Source organism: Leptonychotes weddellii, chromosome 14, assembly GCF_054177405.1.
Source record: "Leptonychotes weddellii isolate Sample4059 chromosome 14, ASM5417740v2, whole genome shotgun sequence".
In the NCBI taxonomy this organism is placed as follows: Eukaryota; Metazoa; Chordata; class Mammalia; order Carnivora; family Phocidae; genus Leptonychotes; species Leptonychotes weddellii.
Window position 1 is genome coordinate 32697030 of NC_138382.1, and position 21972 is coordinate 32719001.

The following is a 21972-nucleotide window of genomic DNA, read 5'->3' on the forward strand; positions in this document are numbered from 1 at the left end:
TTCCAGTTATTTTAAAAATAAAATTATTTCACTGCTTCAGAAGAGAACAGAGGTAAAACTCCATTTTTGCATATGGGTCCTCATAAAGAATAGAAAAACAATTTTTATATTCATTAAAATAAATATTTAATTTCACATGCTGGCAAAAGTCCCCACAGAAAATAAAAACTTCAAGTCTACTAATGGTTCGCTACTATGTATTGGGACTTAGCTATTTAAGTCACAAAAAATAGGCTTCCCCTAAAACTATAAACTGAGTTGTAAGGTGGGATACATAAAGTTACGACATGACTCTGATTTTTTAAAAATTCTGTCTTGTCCTACACGGTTAGTATAAGGCTTTTTCCAATACTGGGCAAAGATTTATAGGGTGAAGTTTAAATGTCCGTTGTTTTAGGACTTATATATTGGTAACCAAAAGCATAGCTCAATTTATCACTTTTACCCTATGTAATGACAATAGAATATTTTTATTGTAACAGCTGAAAATGTTGAAAAGCAATTATTAAGGAAATCATAAATATGAAAAGCTGCAAAGTCGACCTCAGAAGAGTGGGGAAAAGGAAATTGTGATATGCATCATCATAAAACACGGAAACTGAAAATCTAAGCAGAAGGAATTCAAATCCCTCCAAATACCAGAATACTATCCCCCACCTCTGGTAGTAAGGAGGGCTGCAAATTTGTCCCCATCACTGTCAGCAAACAAAAGAAAGTCACTTCTACAGCCAGACCATGTCAAACAGAAGACATAGCTACTGCAGAGGGACGCCTTAAATCCACTGGGGTGTAAAGTCAGGGCTGGGGCTTTTTGTCAGCTATTACCATTAAAGAATAAGAGGAAACAGTGACATTACAGCACAATAGAAAGGTCAAACAGCTTGCAGCCATTTCGTGACCCAGACAAGTCAAGGTCAAAGGATTCAGGTAGCAACTTAGCCAGGGCATAAGTTACAGCACAAATGAATTGTTTTAACACATCAGCTTTGGTCAATTAAACCTAACAAGGCAAGTTGCATCACGTAGCAGGGTTCCTGACACCAAGGCCAGAAGCTGAGACCGACCTCATAAAACAAGGCTTTTAACATAGCATAGCAAATTTAAGGTAATCCATCCAGAAACTGCAGATGTCAGAATAATAAAATACAAGTTGTCCTAAGCAGGAACATTTTTCACACTTTAGATTTCACTAATAGAGGGGTATAGACTTCATATTGACATACTCGTGTTATTAACATAGGCATAAATGTAATCCCCTACTCACATGAATTACAGAATACACCCCATTTCAAATAACTTTCTTAACATCTGTGCTCATGATTAGATTTTTGTCCTGCACTCTGCCATTCCCTGTTAACAACGATACATTTTTCCACGGATTTTTTTTCAATGTGAGTTTTGAAAAATCAAGTTTTTAAAGAAATCTTCAGCTTCACTCACTATCAGAATATATATGAGTGTCACTGAATATTAACCGATGCTTGTTAAATGCTTCTGTGTAGTTTTGGGGGAGATATGTGTATTTTAAAATTCAGTTGAATACTGTTTACTAAATGTTCTATTTTGAGAAACAGAGTTAAAGCTAACCAAAAATTTTAAACTGCACATACTTAGAATAGAGAATTTTTTTCATGGGCAATTCTTACTTTCTTTTTTGCACTTGTTTAAACAAATCCCATTTTCAAATGATTTGTGCTTCATCCATAACTTACTACATGCTCTGAACTGCCTTAAAATGGGATTCTGAAAATATACAACCTCCGGGCAACTCTCAGCTAGTAAAATTACTTCATCCATCACCCCATATTTTCAATTATATAGTCCTTATTCAGAGTTCTTTAATTTGTCTGTGATTCATCAATGCTGTCCTGTTTAAACTATCATCATAAAAGAGAGAATATGTGTTTCTAAGTGTTTTATTATAAACAATATATTTATGCACAAGAAGAGTTTGCATTCCTATCTTGGAATATTGCTTGATGTAAATTTTGAAGATTTTTTTTTTCAGTGTGTGGCCTTCAATTCAGCCTCAAGGTCTTTCCACCTCATTGGTTAATTGCTAGCCATTTCTTCCAATTTTCTGAATAATATAACAACCAAAAGCCCAGCCATTCAAGTCCCATTAGCCTCACATCCTGTACCGTTCAGTCTAATACAAGCTAACCCCACAGACTCACTCACTCCACGCACTTCGTTTTCACAAGTTCTCTGCAGTCTGATGATTTATTCCCTATGCCAAATCCTAACAACTGAATTCAGTTAAATTAACCACATCACATAATTAGAGTTCAAGGACCCAAGAATGTTCTTTAAAATGAGACGACATACCACGCTGCCACAGAAAAGCGCGCATGATTCAGAGGAAGCCCCCCTCTTGCTATGCTTGGCGCTGAGGCTCGCTGCTGTAATCACTCCGGCTTCCCATCGCATAACCACTAGTCCTTGAGATTTCTAAAATTATTCCTCCTCCACAAGGATGGAGGGGAAAAAAGTTGGAAAACTTTGCTTTGAACATGACGTTGGCTAATCACTTGCTCAGCCTTAGCACATAACAAAAACGCCTCGAGTGTCGCAGGGCTCTGCTTTCAACTTCAAACTAGAAAATGCTATTCTTTCCCAAGCTGAAGAGAAATTTCTACCCAAAAAGCGAGCTTCACAGCAAGGGATCACCCTTCACTTTGCCCCTGGAATTTCAGATCGTTAGCAACCTCCCATCTCAGAAAGTTTTTCCTATGCTATTTCCACTCTCTGTCACCCTAAGCTCCCAACAAAGCGGTAATTATTCCTGTGATTTTAAAGTCAGTTATCATACAAGCCACTGGGATGCCAGAAATGAAAACTTACTTATCTCAACTTTTAAGAATTCCAGAGAATTCTGATTCAGCCTCGCACTGGGTCGGTCCCTCCCTCTTCAGGTGCTGAAATCCTAACAGGTCAGCAGAGATGTGAAGGGCAAAAGAGTGCCCTTGCAGAGTTTTTTTTTAAGCCCACTGGCCTAGTTTTTCAGTTCAATCAAGCATAATGAACGTTTATGGGGAGAAAGTCTTTACGAAGTCAGGTATCTTGGACTGTTTCAAACCGTAATGCTAAATTTGAAAGGAAAAATTAGCGGAGGATTAAAACTTTAATTTCCTTTTGGCAATTCCCTCCTAAGTTCCACAGTTAGGGAAAAACAACTAAGTAAATAAGAGATCCTACCCATTCTATATTACCTCTCTGCGTGGAAACACTCCCTCTGCTCCACTTTGGAAACCAGCAACTTTAAAGAACTTAGGCCGTGGCTATGGGTGGCCTCCCTAAGTGGCCCTGCCCAGCTCCAAGGCCCACACTGAATCTGTCAAGGAGTCAACCCTTGGGAAACCCATCCACCATCTCTGTCACTGCAATTCACAGATCCCCAAATTACCATTATTCCTGAATAATGAACAGCATCTCCATTCTTTTACATATAGAGTCTTTTAGCCACACAAGAGGCAGAGTGCACCAAATTTGCAAATCCAACCCATATCTAGGTGAGTATTTTTTATTATAAAATGTGCAGTTCTGTGTATGGGGGGGGGCAGTTGGAGAGGGCCTAAGGTGGGAGGGATGCCTAATGCTGTCGGTAGGATATTTTTCCAACCTTTGCTGCCTCCAGAAAGTGGGTCACTGTATTTTTTTTTAATATTTGAAATCATAATTGATGTAACAAACAAGCCGCTCCCCCCCCCAACTCCTTTCCCTTTGAAAAGTGAAATCATATTAACAGCAATGCAAGAGCTTAGTTGCCATATCAGAACACAGATGCCAAGCTTCCCCAGCTGGTAACTGGGGCCTCCGAGTTTAACTCTTGAATTGTCTGGCAGAGCTATCTCTTATGGCAGAGATATCATGGCACAGAGGGTGAGCTTCTAGCCCCTTATCCGTGAGAAAATGGCTAAGTATCTTATCTTACAATATATGTTCCCACAAAAGTCTCATTAAGCCTTGGAGCACGTCATGCCAGTAAGAGCCACTCTTTATCTGGCGACTTGTGTGTGAGCTAGAATGCAAACAAATGTGCCCTGGAGCTCAGGAGTTCAGTCAAGGACAGGATGCTAGATGGGAAAATTTAGCAGTGTCCCCCCCAAATCCCACGTGCACACAAACTTTATGCTCTCTGAGCCCTTCGCAAATGCAAGCACACCAGATCATTCTGGAGGGCGGCCTCATTTCAACAAATTCCAAGAGCTTAGTTTTCCCCATAATGGGAAATACCTGCAAATGAAGTGAAATTTATTAAAATGTTAAAATACGCTGTCAACTTGCAAACAATTACCTACATAAGCTTTTCATAAAGAAACAATGGTTACCCAAAAGGATTCTAAAAGTCAGTAACTGAGGGAGGAAAATAATTCTTAGCATTTGCTTCCTCGCTAATGATATGTGACAACCGGGAAGGATTCTATTTCAAAAACAGTAACAATGATTACAACCTCCCCTGTAAACAAGTCACATTTTTCACAACTTTAAAATATACTTTAATTATCATAATGCTTAACAATAAAACAACGAAAGTTGCCATCCAGCAGTGGATCCTGACTTTAAGGGTTCCCCAAGGCTAAAGGAAACTCCTCCTTAATAAGAGCCATAAGCCATGAGAGGTTCCTGGACTCTCTTCAGTATCCGAAACGTGTTTAATAGGAGTGCAAAAGTACGGTCCAAAAATCAGTTAGGCTGACTTAGTTTAAACTCTGATCTGTTAAATTCAGGACAGTAGTTACTATCTCTTGAGATCTTTAAACTTCTTAGTGTGTTTTGACCTCCTTCTTCAAAACCCTTCCCTGCCTCAGGGAAAGCCCAGTCTTCCCCCCCGCCCCACACACACCCCACCCCCCATTTCCCCTTCAGACAGGACACAGCCTGGACTCAAGGCCTCCCATAGGCCAGACTTCCTTCTCTGCAGCCCTTTGGGGTAGAACTGCTAATCCTTCTTATTAATTAATGAGATAATGGTGGTTAACCGGAAAGCAATATTAATGCTCACTATCTAGGAAACGTCAACCAAAATTATTTTAGCCTTTTGGTTGGTTTTCCTGGTGTGCAGAACTGTGTTCTGAGAATCTGGCAACATTTTGATGCAGAATTGAGAAATTCAGGAACAGAGGATTTGTATCAGACCTTAACACATAGGTTTCCTCATGAAGCTTTGCTTATTTTCTTTTTTAACATTTACACTGTTCCACGTTAGTCACTAGAAAGAAAAGTTAAATCCTCTCAACATGTTACTATAAAATTTGGAAAGCTGGAAACTCAGGGAACTACAGATTACATAAGAAATAAGCAGTGATGTGACTGAAAGCAAGAGTCAGTCATAATGAATGCATTACACATCACTACATTCAGCTAGTCTTCCACACCCTCAACGCACACCCCGCATCCTACAGCACACTTACGTCCCAGAAAGGTGTCCTGTGCAGGGTTTGCCTGGTTTTTGTTTTGTTTTGTTTTGCTTGGCTTTCATGAATGCAATAACAAAGACAATATGGGGAATAGGTACCACCTGCCCAAGAATCATTGGACATCTTTAACATCCTTGGGAAAATGGAGGCCACTTTAGAGCTGTTTTTTCCTCTAATCTATCACAGCTTTAAAAAAAAAAACAAACCAAAAAGCAACAACCTAAAAAATAAAAAGGAAGGGTTTTATATTAGCTAAGGTTTGCTGCAGCAAACAAGCAAGCAGCTCTCATTCAGGGATTGTCAAAAACTTTCCAGTGTGCCCACTGCAATGCGGATGCCAACCAACGAATCAAAGGCATTCAGCAACTAGACAAAGAGGGTCTGATGCCAACCTCGGTGCCACTGGCAACCATTATTGGCATCAAGCACAGTGTCTGCCTTTTTTTTCCCCCTCGCCTGGCACTTCACAAACAAAATGGCGGTTCTTGTAGCAACGGAACAGCCGAAGCGCAGCCCTCTGAATCAATAACGTCAAATGATTTTATGGATTTAAACGCAGTTACTCCCACATGATGTGTATATTTGAGGTAAAGTGGGGGGCTTATCTAATTTTATAAATGACTGTATTGAACATGACCTTTTACTAATGTGGAGAAATAGAAAAATGGACTAAATTGCGGTCAGTCGGGCTATATGCATCGAAGAAGCTGAATAACAAAGAGATTGAGCTTTAAAGAAAATCCTGCCTTTGTGGCCATGTGATGCAAAGGTCTAATGAACTATATATCAAAAGTGATTTCAAAATGCATAAATTTTTCCCAAAACCATATCAGATGCAGATGTAGTACTAGAGCTTGTGTCAAAGCTCTAGTAACTCTTTCCACATTTCAAAAAAAAGATGAGGCTGCTGGGCATGAAGAAAAAAAAAAAAAGTGTGGGTTGAACCAAAAGAGAAAGAGGGAAAAAGAAAAGCAGAGGAAGTTGGCCAACAATGGAACTTTATTATATGCTGGTCTTTATTTCCTCCTCCAGAAGAGATGCCGTTCGTGATCTCGTATAAATAACCAAGAGGACTATTGACATCTCTAGATCTGGAAATTGTCAATATATTGTAACATCACTCCACACTGCAATGCGGATGCCAACTAACAAATCACAGGCATCCTGAGCTAAACAAAGAGGGTCTGATGCCAATCCTGGTACCAGTGGCAACCATCTTTGGCATTCTCTCTGTTCTTTCTCATGTTTTCCTCCCAGTCATTTAGAAGTGCGGAGATGGAGAAAGAGGGGGGGAAAGGTAATTTTGTTGCTTGTTCTGTTGTAAACATTACAGTTCCCTTTTCTTATTTTTCCCTCATGTCTTTCTTCATACTTCTTTGCCTGATGTATAAAACCGACTTAAGTGGGTTTTCTTGTACTTAGAGGAGAAATAAAGAGTCATGATGGGAGATAGGCAGCACTTTGATTGACTACAGACTTGTCTTTCTAAATGCCTTCTTCAATCAATTGCACTGCAAAATAACATACTTAACCTACATTTGACCAAAAAGAAAAGATATCAATTTTGAAGAAAGGAAAACACAAAAGCATCCTGATGTGACTTTTTCAAAGAAAGAGCCAACAGATGTTAAGAAGAGATGACGCACTGGCAGGTAGGAGAGGATACCAATTAGATGTACAGGGTAAAATAATGAAAGCTTTTTATGATAGAGATTCAAAAAAACAACAAAATCAATGTTTTATCTGAAAATATGGTCTCCAAGAGTTGCTTAAAACTTCATGACTATCATGACCAATGGTGCAATGCAGAAGGCATCTATGCATTTTTCTTTCTTCAATCTATCTCCACAAATCCAAAGGATATGTTCTTTATTGTCAGTTCATCCACCAAGAGACTTGGCTGCCTGCCCCAGGAGTGAATGTACATGCAGGCACACCTCAAGGACTAGCCTTCAAGCAAGTTAAAATGTGAGTAGCAGTGAAGTGGTTGCAAATCTTCCCTCCCTGCACTAAAAAGTTGCATGGCCCACTTTTTAAAACTTTACTTCCAGCCTTGACTTTCACAACACACTTACAACACGTTCACAGTCAATCCAGCACAGATATACAGCCCACCTTAGGATGTCACCTCCTAGACAGCTGTCAATCAAATTAAGTGTCATGTGTTTATGAGCTTTTATTTTAGGACACACAGGGCAAAAATATATTTTTCTCTAAACCATCATTACTTGGACTTCAATTGTTAAATGCATGGTAATGCAAATGCAATGTCTCGACAACAACAACAAAAGTAATAGTTTCAAATATATCATGTCCAGCATCTTATTTAAAATCAAACTAAAAATTTTTAAATGACATTTAAGCATAGCTCTAACACTATATCAAGGAATTATAAAGACAAGCACGTAACAAGTACCTAGATTTCTGAGTCAAAAGAGTAATTCTGGTATTTCATTTTTTTGGATAATAATAAAGTTCATAACAATTTACCGAATCCCAGATTTATATAACGAATATCAGATAACCCGTCTGCCACCTCAGTATCTGCAGGCCATTTCCCTACCACCAGGCAAGTTAGGAAATGACCCACCATCTGTGGCAGATCAAACTTCAGTCCACTTTTGGTATGCTGCTTTTTAAAATGATGTTGCTAATACATGGAAATCCGTATCTTGACACATTTATTTGAAGAAAAGAAATCCTCACTTATTTAAAGGAAAATACAAAATAATAATAAAGAAACATATTTCATGAACTCAAAAAATACTCAGCAAAAATATCCCCTATTTTTGACATTTATACCACTGTCTTTATCAGGTATTTTTTTTTTTAATAGATATGGTATGTGGTTTCTGCATTCTTTTTGAGATTTATTTTAAACCAGTGTAACCAGTCCACTTTCTGTTTTTGTTCTGTAAGGAGAGCTGCAACTTTTCTCCTCAGTAACTTTTGTGAATTCACATTCAAGTAAACTAATGATATTAAGTATTCCCAAGTCACGCTGGGAAAATATTATACCATAAATTATTTAAACAAGAACTATAATCCATCTAATCTATGGCGAATATTACACAATCAAAAGGAGGTGTTGATAGATATATTCAAATTAAATAAATCTAGGTCCACGTAAGATACACTTTCTGGTATTGGCTATCTTAAGCATTTTGTAATAGGAAATGTTAATTCTATTTTCGGTGCAATAGGACTAAATTCGTGAGCAAAGTTCATCTACCTTGTTAGTTATGAGGCCAATACAAAGATTATTAAAAAGCGGTTTGACTATTCATAAATAAAGTTACATTTTCAAACTGAGAAATGACTAGACACAAGGAATGCAGCCGAGGACAAAAAGTGAATTGTAATAAACTACACTTTTCAGACTAGTCTGTGTCTTTGAAAAGGTATATTATTTCAAAGACATTTGAAAACGCATCTCTTTGTGGTCTTTCCCAAAACACCCACGCCTATCCGGGTATGAAAGCTCCATGCCTGTGTCCATGGCTGGCCCATGGGAGTGGACATGGGAGTGGAAGAGGGCAGGCCACTCTACCCAGAGGGGGTGAAGGAGACCTAGGGGCCTCGAGGAACATCCAACCCAAGCCAGCTGTTCCGTATACGGGGTTTGTGGGCAGTGTTTGCCATACTAGAAGAAAGAACAATCTGCTCCTACCTTGCTCCTGCACGTAGTATGCCAAAAACAAATCAAGCTCCTTAACTGATACTGTGATATGATGTGGCTGGACACAAAGTGCTGGGTTTGTGCAATGTGGGGATTTCATGAGCCGCTCTCCATCGGTACTTTCCAAGGGGATGCCTTTGAACAGGATCACCATGACTAGATCCAGACGCCAGACTTTGTCTGCCTGTCGCAGGCAGTCGATTCTCCTAATCTTACCCTTCTGGTCGGGATTGGATAAGACACAGCATGGGTGCTTCTTGCCAGTCACGGTGAGCACAAAGTCCTCTCGATACTCCTGGCGGATGTCTTTGCGCAGTTTGGCCAGGAGCCTGGATGCCCACTTCTGTTTGATTTCAGGCTTTTCGCTGAGAAGCTCATCTTTGACTGCTCTTTCTTCATCCTTTGACATTCGCTTCTCGTGCTTTTTAAAGTACTTGCGTTTCCGAGCCTGCAGGTTGAACCAAGTGTAGGCGATTGCACGGACATGTGGAAGGAGTGCCTCGATGAATGGGTGAAATTCATCCTGTGGAAGATGAAGGGGGGGGAGAAAGAAGACAGACACAGTCAGCTTAGTTTTAAAGGCTCAATAAATAAATAAATAAATAAATAAATAAAACTACAGTCCATTCCCAATTCATTACAAAAAGTTATGCATAAAAATCACATTCTTTTCTTATTTAAAATTATCAAAATAGCAGGAGAAGAAGAAAATAAAGTATGCCAAGCAGCCCCTTTTCCACCAAAATATACAGGTTGATTCTGCCTCCTAAAAAGAAAATAAGATTTATATTTGTATTTCCACTCTGGCCCCATCCCCCTCATTCCCACCATGCATCCCACATTCCTTAAAACGTAAGTAACCAAGGTGCTTGGCACCTAATTTAATATTTAAATATTTGATTGACCAACTAACACTACGCAGTACCATTTTACAAAGAACACAGTGAGATTTTTTTTTTTTTTAATCGGAGCAGAGCTGTTCAGAAGGCAGGAGCGATGCCACAGTTCATTTCTCTTCTCTGTGGCACAGAAACACAAAGCATATAGATGCTCAGTGTAATGCCACACAGTTCCCGCTTTTGGAGCATGCTCTCAGCAAGAGGCTGCTGGTGGCACAAAGAGCATGCGCCATTAAACTTGATCCATTTTCTTATCAAACGTCCAACATTCCAACACTGAAACAGCACCATTCCAAGAGTGGTAACTAGAGAAACCGGTACACAGTGAGGGAAAGTGGGCAAAGGACACAGCTTGTCGTATCAGTGTCCCGAACAGAAGGTTTCCATACTTTGAGCAGTGCATTCTCTCCCTCCACCACCAGCACTCGCCTCCAAGACACACGCACGCACGCCATACACACACACACACACACACACTCACTCACTCTCACACTCTATTCTCTCACAGACACACTCTTCCCGTTTTTCAATAAAAGTTTCCAAAGTTGAAAATAAAAATTATATGAATGTTCTTCCGGCAGCTTTCCTATAGAATCTGAAGCCCCACAGAGTCAGTTAATTTGTTAACCGATCACATGAGTATGGCAATTCTTCTAAACAAAAATCAATCTGAGGTGAACAATGAAAAATGGCAACTTGGCACCAACTTTACATGCTTTGTGTCTCTGCATGCGGTGGCAGGGTGACACCAGGAGTGCATCGCTGGTCACTTACTGCTTTTGTGGAATCAATACAATTCATTTGCTACGCATGTGAATTCTCCGGCCGGAGCATGGGTGCACGTATGCATGGCTTGTGAGTCTGCACGTGTATCGACTCTCCAGTATCCTGTCTTTTGAACGAAGTGGTTTTACCTTAGGCTCCTGCATTTTCCCTGCCTGTTCCATCTAAGCCTTTTTTTAAGGGAGGGAGGCAGTGAGCAATGGCAGATCATCTTCACCTACAGATATTTCAAGTTACTTCCCAAAGCAGTTCGTGTTTCATTACTTCCTGCCATAGGTAAAACCTGTCTCATAAGCTTAGGCCTATTACTGCTCAGAGAAAGAGCTAACATCCTGTGCAGGCATACTGTACGCGTGTAATAAACCAAGATCCGAAGCAAATAAGAACTTCCCACCGCGGCCACTTTTCTGGACACGCTGAATGCACCGTCACCCCAACCAGGAAAATAACTTTCTCTAACTTATCGTATCCCAACTTAGAATCGACACACTAGGGCTGGTCACCCTGAATTGCGTGGAATAAATTCTATCTAACCAGCAGTCTGATGAATGCCATGAGGGTAAAGATGAAGAAAGTGCAACTAATGACACTCTAACAAAGAAGGTGGCCAAAGAAAATGCCCTATGGGTTTGAATCCATTTTTAAGATGAAATTCGAGTTTTCGGTGCTAAAGACTACAGCGTGTTCGCGGTATGCGTTTCACACACGGAAAAGGTGTATGTCCCATCCAATCACTAACACAGTTACCAAGTGTTTTAACATATTGCTGTAAAACGTTCCTCCGGCAGAATGAGTATAAATCAAAATTTTATAACAATACAGAATGCAGATGATTACATCACAGCATGAGGCATAACCAAATGCCATAGAGGAAATCATTAAACCGATCAGTAGTTTCCAGCAGAGATTTGAACAATTCGGTTACTATGCAAGCACATTAAACTAGGCCATGGAAAGAGTTAAACCACAATCTGTTCTTTGTGTGGGAAGGCAGCCCTGCTCACAGCAACCACAGCCCATGATAAGACCTCCCTATCTCCATATACTTTCTGATGCCATGCTTTCAGCTTTCACTGTAACTACAAAAACTTTGTTTATCCCCCTTAGAAATAATGCAAAGGAAGCCCCGTTTAAGGAAGTGTGGACTTAAACATGCTTTGGGAACTCACTTCCTATAATCTGACTTTTACTACGATTTATTGATATGATTAAAAAACATACATACATACTCATCAGCTAAGGACTTGAGAATGTAAAGAATAGATGGGGGAGCTTTGTCTCATTCATTTTACCCTTGGCACGCTTTTAAAAATCTTGCATTATTGCAACAGATATTAAGCGGTGCGGTAACTCTTAAGTGCTTACATCCTTAAGTACTATGTTCAGTGACATTTCATTTTCTTATAAAGACATCAAACATACTTTTGATTAAATTTGTTTGAGTTTCAAATCATCTGTCATGTAATAAATCCCAAAATTTTAATAAATTATTTTAAACAATTAAAATGCAAATTTGAAAACTGAATTTGGAATTTGTTAGCAAATGCACACAAAACAATGTGGGTTTTTTTTTTTAAGGTTGCCTTGAGTTTGTTGCCAATGCTGCCAAATAATGTTTTAAAACATAGTTTTTTTCTTACTGACAAATGGAAACAGCAAACTTGCTCAGTCCACAAAGTTGCCTTATAAAAATGTTACAGGGTTTTACTATTCTGTGGATTCCTTTCAAGTGAAACACTTGACAAGGAGACATAACCTCCAAAAAAATGATAAGTAGAGGTTTGTTAAAAGTCACATACACTTCTGTATTAACATGCCTAAAATGTCATCTCCCAAGTGTGACTGTTCTCTAACACTGAGCTGCAATACATTTTTCGTAATTTTGAGTGACACGCATATGAAGCATAGTAACTGTCTTCATCCAAAAAAAAAAAGTGATTAAGGTATTCAAATGTCCTAATTAATAGGTTATCACAATAACACTTTAAACCATTATGAAAGTTTTTTTTTTTTTTAAGCTAAGCATATAAGTGACCTAAGATCTAATGGCTCTACACTAAGGTAATATGCCACCTCTCCCTTTTAGAGTATTTATTAAAATTCATTGACATTTCTCTTTTAAAACTTCCTTTAGTTGAACTAAATTGATAAAATAAATAACCAAGTTACAAATATCAAATGTAAAAGTAAACAATTCTAATTCCACCAGAAATATTTATTTTTCTTTACAGAAACAATGGTTTCCATGAAAGGGATGGAAAATTAGATCAACAGAGAGGTGGAAGAGTAAATACTAGATATTCTTGAGGCACTGCTATATAACAATAAACCATTTAAAATATGTCCCATGAAGAACTTGAAATTTTAATAATTCAATGCAGTCATGCCAAGTGAAAGTTTTATTAAGGATTTACATTATTTTTAGAAAAAGCAAAATATTAAATCATATATGAAGGTTCTTAGTTTTCCTTTTATATCTGATTTGTACTGAAGTATAAATACTGATTTATAAGGATATACTGATACTTTTACATAACATTTTGCTAAATATCAACAACTTTAACTGTAGCTCCTTTTGAATTAAAATTCTTTCTAAAACCTAGATACTTTATTGCAACAGCTGAGACACTTTGTAAAGTTTTCAACCAATTAAGAATGTTTCTCTATTCTGTATTTACACATCCTAAAAAACATTTTGCTATAGCTAATAGACTCTTATAACACAAAGCTAAACTACTGGTCTGATATAAAAGTAACACTATTAATGTACTCTTACTTTTTGCAACACCTTACATTACCTATAAAGTCACAGAGATACTGAGAATTGGAAAGCTACAATTCCTTCTTAAGCATAGGCCTGAAATCCCCATAATAGTTTTAATACGTCAACCTAGATTTACATTATTAAAACAAGAGAGAATGTTAGTCATCATGAATTAGTGTTGTTAAGTATGTGTTCTTGAATACTAATGTGATAGCTGAATGATTATGCTGTATATGCTCCTAATATTCCATATGTCACGATGCTGCAATGTTATTTCCAACTTATAGAAATTATGATAAAGCTAGTGACTTTACAGTGCATATTTAGAGGAAATAAAAAAATGCAGTGTAATCACTAGCAAGGTTTCTGAGCAGCTGATGCTAGAAATATAAATTAATATAGAAAAGCAATCCTTTGCAGGTGAGAATAAGTGATGCAGTACTTTGTAAGCGAAAAAGCTTACCTCAATTTGTTTTATTTGAACTAGGCTTCAATAATGTAGAGATAATACCAAATGAACATGGTTTACCAGAAAGAAAAAAATATCCTGCTGATAGGTAATATGAAAGGTAACTTTTACAACTAAAGGTAATTCGTTATACCTGAAACAGCTTCATCGTCATATTTATTGTCCATTATTTGTAGCTTTTAAAATACAAATAACTCAGCAACTCATTTTTCCAGTTTTGTTAAAGTGCACGTTACTTGCTGAAAATAGCCATATCTAAGTTAATCATACTCAGATGCCAAACAAAATATAAACAATAAAAAATGTGTCAGCCAAAAAGCTACAGGACTGTATCCAATCACTGAATAAGCCTTATCATTGTTTTCATCTTCATTCACAATTTATGAATGCCTCGGTCCTTTCCAATCACAATGGCTTCTAATTGTCATACAATTGAAATCTTAATCATTTGTCCATTATAAAAATGTATCATCGTGATATTGGATTTTTTAAAAAATTATAACACAACTAAGACCTGGCAACACTTCTTTAACTGTGTAGTTTTCTATGGCAATGTCCAAGAAAATGGTTATCAATTACCAATGGTGACACTTCCTCCTCAAAGCTGAAGTCAACAGTCCCACACCTTTCGAGGTTTAAAATAATGCTTCAAATAACAACTCTGGGCTGATATTTAGTTAGTTCGCCAGTTGGTTAGTTAGCTGGGCAGCGATGAAAACCGCCCCCAGGTAAGTCCGTTCGGTCTCACCACTTTTCCATTTGACCGTCTGGCTTAAAATTATATAAATTGTGTTCTTAAAAATGCATCAAGCCAGTGCTTTATTTCATAACGTTGTTCCTAAAGTCTTAGGACAATTTTCAAAGTGAATTTTTTTTAAAATGACCTTACTTTTCCAGCATTACTTTCTGCCTTCCGAGCTACGCCCAAATATCATCAAATGAACAGGTCTCCACAAAATGAACATGTTCTAAAGTCCTTAACTTTCCCCAAGACCAACTAACTCGTGTCAACGTAAAGACTGCCTTTGTGGTGTGGTCACTGGAAACCTCAAAGTGCGGATCACGATGGACCAGAGTTTCAGATCCCCAAATTAAGCAAAGGAATGGGTCTCCGGACCACAACCTCCGACTCGCTTCGTCGCCCGCCCACTGCCTGCAGCGGAGTCCACAGGCGCCCACAAGGACTCGTGCTACAGTTCCCTCGCCCAAGTTCACTGGTTGTTTATAAGGGCTCTGTCCCTCCGTAAAGCTCCTCTAAAGCCCGAGTCGGTCTCAGCGCTCCAGCGACCGACAGGGGTGGCGGTCACCCTGGGCAGGGGCGCCGCACAGCAGCAGGCACTCGGGCGGCCGCGCAGGGGCTGGCGCTCCCGGGCCGGGGCCCTGCCCACCCCCGGCGGCCTCGCCCGGCCCAGCCGCCCTGGCAGCGCGCGGGCGCCCGCTCCCCGAGCCCAGGGCGCGGGGTCGGGCGCGCGGAGTGGCCTCGGGCGAGCGGCCGCGCGCCGGCTCCCACGCCGCCCCGCAAATCCCGCCGCAACTCCGGGCCACTTCTGCGAGGGACAGGGATGTACGAAGGTTAACTAAAGCCGTTAATTGTCCGCAGACGAGAGCAACAAAACAAAACAAAGGCATTTCGGACTAGAGAGAAAGCTCGAGAGAGCGACCGAGACATGTACCTGAGTGAGACAGATGGGAGAATACATCATGACTTCGCCTTAAAACGCACTTTCCCGGAGATGCGCAAGAAAATCTTCGAGAAGCAAGAATTTCATCTATTCATTTTACAGTCATCTGAGCCCCGCGATGCGTTCAATCAGGACGGGGCTCTGCGCTGGATCACCGCAACTTCACAACAAACCCAGTCCTCCTTAAATAGCCAAAGATTCAAGTTCACTCGGCGTGCTAGATTTCCCGGGGTGAAATCCAATCTACACTTTTAACCCTCTTGCAGTCCGAGCGCGCTGGCCCTGCTCGCCGAGGCCGCCGCCGCCGCCGCCGGTGTTGGCTGCTTTTCGCCTGGGTTTGGGATTTATTTTCTGTTTTGCAGTTGTTGTTGTTGTTGGGGGCTAGGGGGTGCGCGAAGGTTCGGCGTGGGTTGGATTGGGGTGGTAGTTGGTGGTGAAATGCTTTTTTAAAAAAGGCGGGGAGGGGGGGGCGCGGGAGAGAGCGCGGGAGGGAGAGCGAGGAGAATGTGTCACCGCGCTGGGAAAGTTCAAGGTTACAGCCCCGAGCACTGCGGCAGGATTCCGGAGTGGCGATCGCAAGCGAAACTTTGCCGCGAGCCGACCATGTGTGTGCGCGAGGGGGAGCGTGAGCGAGTGCGCGCGGGTGGCGGGGCGCGCGCGGGAGAGGGCCGGGTGGGGGCGGGGTGGGTGGGGGAGAAGGGAGAGGCTGGGGTGAGGGAGGGGGCTCGGGCGCAGGTCTCCCGGGCGGAAGAGGCTCGCGGCGCGGCCCCCGGCTGCAGCCGCCGCCGCCGTCCGCGCCGGCTCTTCCACGCCCGGCCGCCCGCCCGGCCGCCCGCCTCGCCCCGCGTCTGACCCGGCCGAGCGAGGAGGCTGCTGCTGCCGCCGCCGCTGCCCAGAGCCCAGGGGGATCGGAACGAGCTCCTGAAAAATCCCAAACGATAAATCCCGCTCTCCCGCTCGGCTCCAAACTCGTCTCTTTTCTGCTCTGGGCTCTTTTTTCCCCTCCCTCTCTCGCTTTCTTTCGTTGCAAAACTTGGAAGTTGAAATTTTCACCGGTTCCACCCTCTGGACCCCGCTCGAGCTCTCTCCAAATCAGACTTAAGGATTGTTTTATTATTTAATTACACAATCATCGCTTTACTCCTCCTCCTGCAAACGCGCATTCCTTTTGCACCAGCCTCTCCACACCCCCCGCCCCCCACCTTCCTCCTCCTCCTCTTGCTTCTCTCTTTCTCTTCTCTCTCTCTCTCTCTCTCCCTCTCATTTGTTAAAGGTCTAATATCGGTGCAACAGAACCATGACTTTTTTTTCTTTCCAAACTAGATCTTTCCGCCCTTTGGGCAAGTCCCGCACTCTCCCCACACCACCACACACACATACACACCCCCGAAAGCCCGCCCTGGAAGAGGTATTTCTGTGCTCGCTGCGGACTCTTTAAGCCGCGGGAACATCCGAGTGGGAGAAGCACTGAGCCGGTCTGGGCCCGAGAAAGGAACGAATGGAAAATTCCCTCACACCCAGGCCGCCCCGGGGCCCAGGCTGGGGCGCCGACTCTCGCACCCGGGGCGGGCGCGGTCCGCCAAGCTCGCCGGCTGAAGGGAGGAGGGGCAGGCCGAGGAGGCGGGGGCCTGAGCGAACTTCGGCTCAAGTAGTTGGGGAGCGCCGGCGCGGACGGGGGGCGGGGTCCTCCGGGGTCTCCCCAGCGCGAGCCCGCGCCCCGGGGCAGCTCGGCAGAAGCGGCGCGCCGCGCTTCGCCGCGGTTTGCCGCGCTCCCGGGGGTGCCCCGTGCACGTGGCCTCGCTCGGAGCGGGAGGATCGGGCCGAGCTGCCGCCGCCGCCTCCTGCTCCCTCCTCCTCCTCCTCCTCCTCCTCCCGCGGCCCGCTCCGCTCTCCTCCTCCTGCAGCCCCGCTGGCTCGCTCCCAATCCCCACCCCCTGGGGCCCGGGGCGCCGGCGGAAAGCGGCTCCCTCCCCGCCGGGGTGCAGGCAGGGCGGGGCGGCGGCGCGCCCGAAGCTGCGGGGAGGGCGGGCGCGCGCGCGAGCGGGGTGCGTGTGCCGCTACAGCCCTGCAGAGGCGGCCGCGCCGGCCTCGCTCCCGCGCGGAGGGCCCCGCCCCCACCCCGGCGGCGAGCCGCGGGGTCCCGAGTGAATGAACTTGATTTCGGGTATTTGGAGGGAGGCGATTTGCCTTGCACCCTTTCTGTACGCGCCCGCGGGCGCGCGCGCGTACACACACACACACACACACACACACACACACACTCTCACACACACACACCACTCCCCGCCCCCCAAATTCCGGTTTTCGGCAAGGGGTGGGTGGGGAAGAGGTGGAAGCAAAGGCTGTCCAGACAATGGAGAGAGGAAAAGTGAGTGCCAGGGGCTCCGCGTCTACCTAGCTGGGGGCTGCCAGGGGCGGTTGGGGCCACGAAGAGGACTCGACTGCCCCTGCTCCCAACTGTGCTGTTGCGGTCTGGCGGGGCTCTCTGATTCTCCTTCCCTCTTCTCCTCTTCCTCTCTTTCGGTTTTCTTCCTCAACTTTCTCCTTTCTCTCGCTCTTTCCCGCTTCTGCCCACCGCCCCCCCCCCGGTCCCCCCAGCGGACCTGAGGGAACCAGTGACTTTTTCCTTCACCAAGTGGGAGTTATCCACATCAAGCATTTCACAACGACACATCAAGAAAAGTAGGCAGGTTCAAGTCAACCATGAAATGGTCACTTTTTAACCCCGTCCTGTCCTCATTAGGGAAATGCTCAAACACAGTCCGTTTTCAAAGAGCGCTCTTAATGAGGCGAGCTTGCCAAGTCTACCAGCTGCAGCCCCCGTAAACCCAGAGCCCAAAGAAGAAAGGCGCTGGGGGGTGGGGAGCTGAGGAGGCCGGAGAGGGGGAGCGGTGGATCAGGGAAGACAGGTAAAGTCGGGGAAATTTCGAGAACTGACCCGAGTTAACCCTTCAGGGCACACACCACTGGGAGCAGCCTCCCTGCTCCCCCCGGAGGCAAATCCTCTAGTCAGCGTTCTGACAACGTTAATTTCCTTTGTGTGGGTCATTTCTTCTTTTTGAAAAGCCAGGATAAAGTTGACAGTCTTTATAGATGAAAGGATGAGGTGACAGTCGGGATTAATGCAAATAAATACTCCTCTCTCAGAAAATTTTAGGCGATCTCAGATTAAATATAAAAACCCCAAAGCATCACTTTGTATTGCACATTATGCTGCCTCTCTCTTCTCTCGTAGCGAAGTCTGAGGGGAGGGGGCGGGGAAGCGTTACTGATAATACCAGCTTTAACTACTGGAGTTTCCCTTTGAACAAATATTCAATTTAACCAGAGTTAATTTACCATAAAAGACATTCCCCTTGGCACGAATGCACTCATGTCCTTGAACACACCTCTTTGAATGCCTGGGCTCTTACAGAAGCCATTATTCCGGGGTCTCTTTAAAAATCCGGAGCCCATCTCTCTCTCTTTCTCTCCCTCCCTCCCTCCCTTCTTCCCTCCCTCCACACCACACCACCCCCAGTGAAATCCTGGCACCCAGAGAGCGCTCCTTTCAGCCAGAGATCCCAGAACCAGCCGCTGTCCCCTGGCAAAAGAGGCCCAGGGCTGAGCCCTGGGCAAGTGTCTGCAGAGGTCGTACCCCTCCTCCCCTATTAGCTTCCCTTACCAACAGAAACCATTTCCCTCTGCCACCAAAACTAGGTTGCATCCAAAAGTTTCTCACAAGCTTAAAAAAGAAAAGCGAAAAATTGACAACTGTTACACAGAAGAACCCACAAATCTGCAGCAGCACCAGGGGTAAAGAAGCAGCGACAGACCCAGGTAAGATCCCAGAGAAGTGAAGATGTCTGGGGCCTCCCAGGCCTATCTCTGAGGGGTTCAAATCTCTCTCAGGTGCTCCGTGTTTGTAGAGTGCTTGTGGTTGGGGACAGTCTGATGAGCATGGAGGATGCTTGGTAGTTTTGAGTTTTGATGTGTTTCCAAGAAAGGGGAAATTGAGAAAGGAGTAATGGTGAGATGGGGTGAACGAAAAGGGAAGAAAGAATGAGCAACAGAGACATCCTGGAAGGGCTTCCTGGGTGCTCAGTTTATATGGCTTTGACTGGCCATTCAGGCCTGGGAGCCATGAGCAGGATGGCTGACATTCCCCCCCACACCCCCCCAAAAAACACTGCTTCTTGTCCAGCCAATGTCAAGGTCACTGCAGGCCTTCCCAGGATGAACTTTAAGGGAGATTTTGTAAAGAGAGACTGGTAGATTTGGGTGTATGGGACATCTGGCTTCTCTCAGAACATTCATCCATTACCTTTGATTTGAGAAGTACCAATCTTTTAAATCCCAGGTAGAAGAGTAGAGAGAGGAAGTGAGAAAGTACATGCATTTTATTCACTTTCCCTTTTTTCCAGAATGTCTGTGCCATGGTATTAAGAGTGCTGTTAAAGTATCTCTGAGAAGTCTCTGATACTATTAAAATGGGCCAAACACTTCTTAGCTTTGGATACTTACCTCTCCCTAAACTCTCTTTCTTCTCTCTCCCCCACACCAAAAGGTAATGACAAGCCAATTGCATTCACCCCAAAATCTGGTTTGAGGAACTAGAAAGAAGTGAAAGCCTCCTGCAGCAACAGGAATACTTGATATTTCAGAATTACTAAAATCTCCTCCCTATATCACTTACTCCCTGCCACCTTAGAGAGGAAAAAAGTTTCTTTGCTGACAGTTTGTTGACTTCAAGAAGGAATGCCAGTGCTTCGGGAGACTGGATTTTTCAAAACTCAATCGTATATTTGAAAAATTAAGCAAGTTACCCAGTTGGAGCCTTTCACCGACCTCCAGAGAGGACTTGACATCTGAAGTATCTATCAATATTGATTTTCTTTTAACCTTCTCCCTTCTAAAGAAACTCAGTGACAGGTTGCAAATCCTGGGCAGTTTAGGGAAAGGTTTCTTGGAGCTTAACTAAGCTGTCATTTTCAATACACCCGATGACTTTTTTTTTTTTTTAGCTCTTGAATGTGATTTGAGGGGAGGCTCAACAACCACACACCCTGGCCCTATCGCCAATATCAATATTTTAAAACTAAATACAAAAGAGACAGATGACCTCCTGACCCCAGGAAACAGGCCTGCAAAACTGCAAGTATCCACCACACCATGCCCAGGGACCTTTCCTTCTTCCAGATGAACCACAAAAATCATACATGTGTAGCCGGGAAAACACAATTTCATATCCACAAGCAGGAACACCAAAAATCCACTCAAAAGCACATACATAAACAACCAACAAGTACTGAAATTGCCTGCACTTGATGGGAATTGCAAAATCATGCCCAGCTCTCTCAGCCCTTAAACTACTACTGTCAAATTAGGGTAGCAATTTTTCCCTCCTAGGAAGTTCACAACTGGTTAGCTTCCCCACCCCACCCTCCCACCCCCCACTGCCAGTGCTTTGCCTTTCACTGAAACGAATAAATAACCGTGGACTTTTCTTCCCTCCTCTGGGAGCTGTTTGGTGTCCCCTGAGGACAAAACTAAATGAGAAAAATGACGCTGTTAATAATGTCGCTGCTGAAATGCCTGTACTCGACTGTTAAAAAAAAAAAAAAATACTATCCCACTAAGTGTGCTTACATTTCGGGCACATTTACAAGCCACGACTGAATGTGAACAGCGATTGGGCCAGATTCCTCTATTAAGGTTAGCCGGTTTCCACTTCTCTCCAGAGATGAAGCCAGTTCATCAGCAGAGATTCCCAACTTCTGAAGACATTTGCTCCTGGATTACAAAGTCAGCAGTTGCCTGAAACTTTTGCATGATTTATTTTAAGCCTTGAAAATCATGGTAATAATTGCCTTGCTTTACTCACAATAGTTCAAAAGTTACATACACTCTCAATACCCAGTCTCTTCTCTGCTGAGACTGAGAGTGTTGTAGTTATTTTTTCAAAATAGCTTTTTCAAAATAGCTGACCTTTAAACTATACTATCATCTTATTTCTACGTATAAATCGATTTTTTGTTACTCATCTGCATACACCTTTGTGACATGAAAACAGATTGGTTTTAAGGAGATGTTTAAAAAGCTTTATCCAAAATAGCCAAGTAGTCTTTACATTCTATATTAAGAAGTGCAGAAGGTGTACTGCAAAGAAACTCAAACTTTCTGCACCCCTTTCTCCAATTCTTCCTTTGAAAACTGCCATTCTGTTTCAAAATCAAAATAACGCATAACAACAGAATTGTGCGTTTTAACTTTCAAATTAAAATTTAACAAACAATG

At 43.0% G+C, this 21972-nt stretch overlaps 1 protein-coding gene and 1 long non-coding RNA gene across 10 annotated transcripts in view; one reads left to right on the top strand and one right to left on the bottom strand.

The window, feature by feature from the left end:
* NFIB (nuclear factor I B) overlaps positions 1–17329 on the bottom strand; it is a 587047-nt gene extending 569718 nt beyond the window's left edge. For 2 of the 8 annotated variants that reach the window (XM_081802995.1, XM_081802993.1), the window contains exons 1-2: positions 15688–17299; positions 9091–9622 (exon numbers count right to left, since the gene is read on the bottom strand). In XM_081802995.1, the coding sequence (XP_081659121.1) occupies positions 9091–9622; positions 15688–15717 (562 nt within the window). In that variant the 5' untranslated portion in view covers positions 15718–17299. Of the gene's footprint in view, positions 1–9090; positions 9623–15687 lie in introns of all 8 variants that reach the window. The other 6 variants (XM_081802996.1, XM_081802994.1, XM_081802998.1 and 3 more) reach the window with 5 other exon arrangements.
* Positions 17330–18071: 742 nt separating this feature from the next.
* Positions 18072–21972, top strand: part of LOC115939048 (uncharacterized) — a 40754-nt gene continuing 36853 nt past the window's right edge. For both annotated transcript variants that reach the window (XR_014139992.1, XR_014139993.1), the window contains exon 1: positions 18072–19515. This is a non-coding gene — a long non-coding RNA (uncharacterized LOC115939048). The remainder of the gene's footprint in view (positions 19516–21972) is intronic.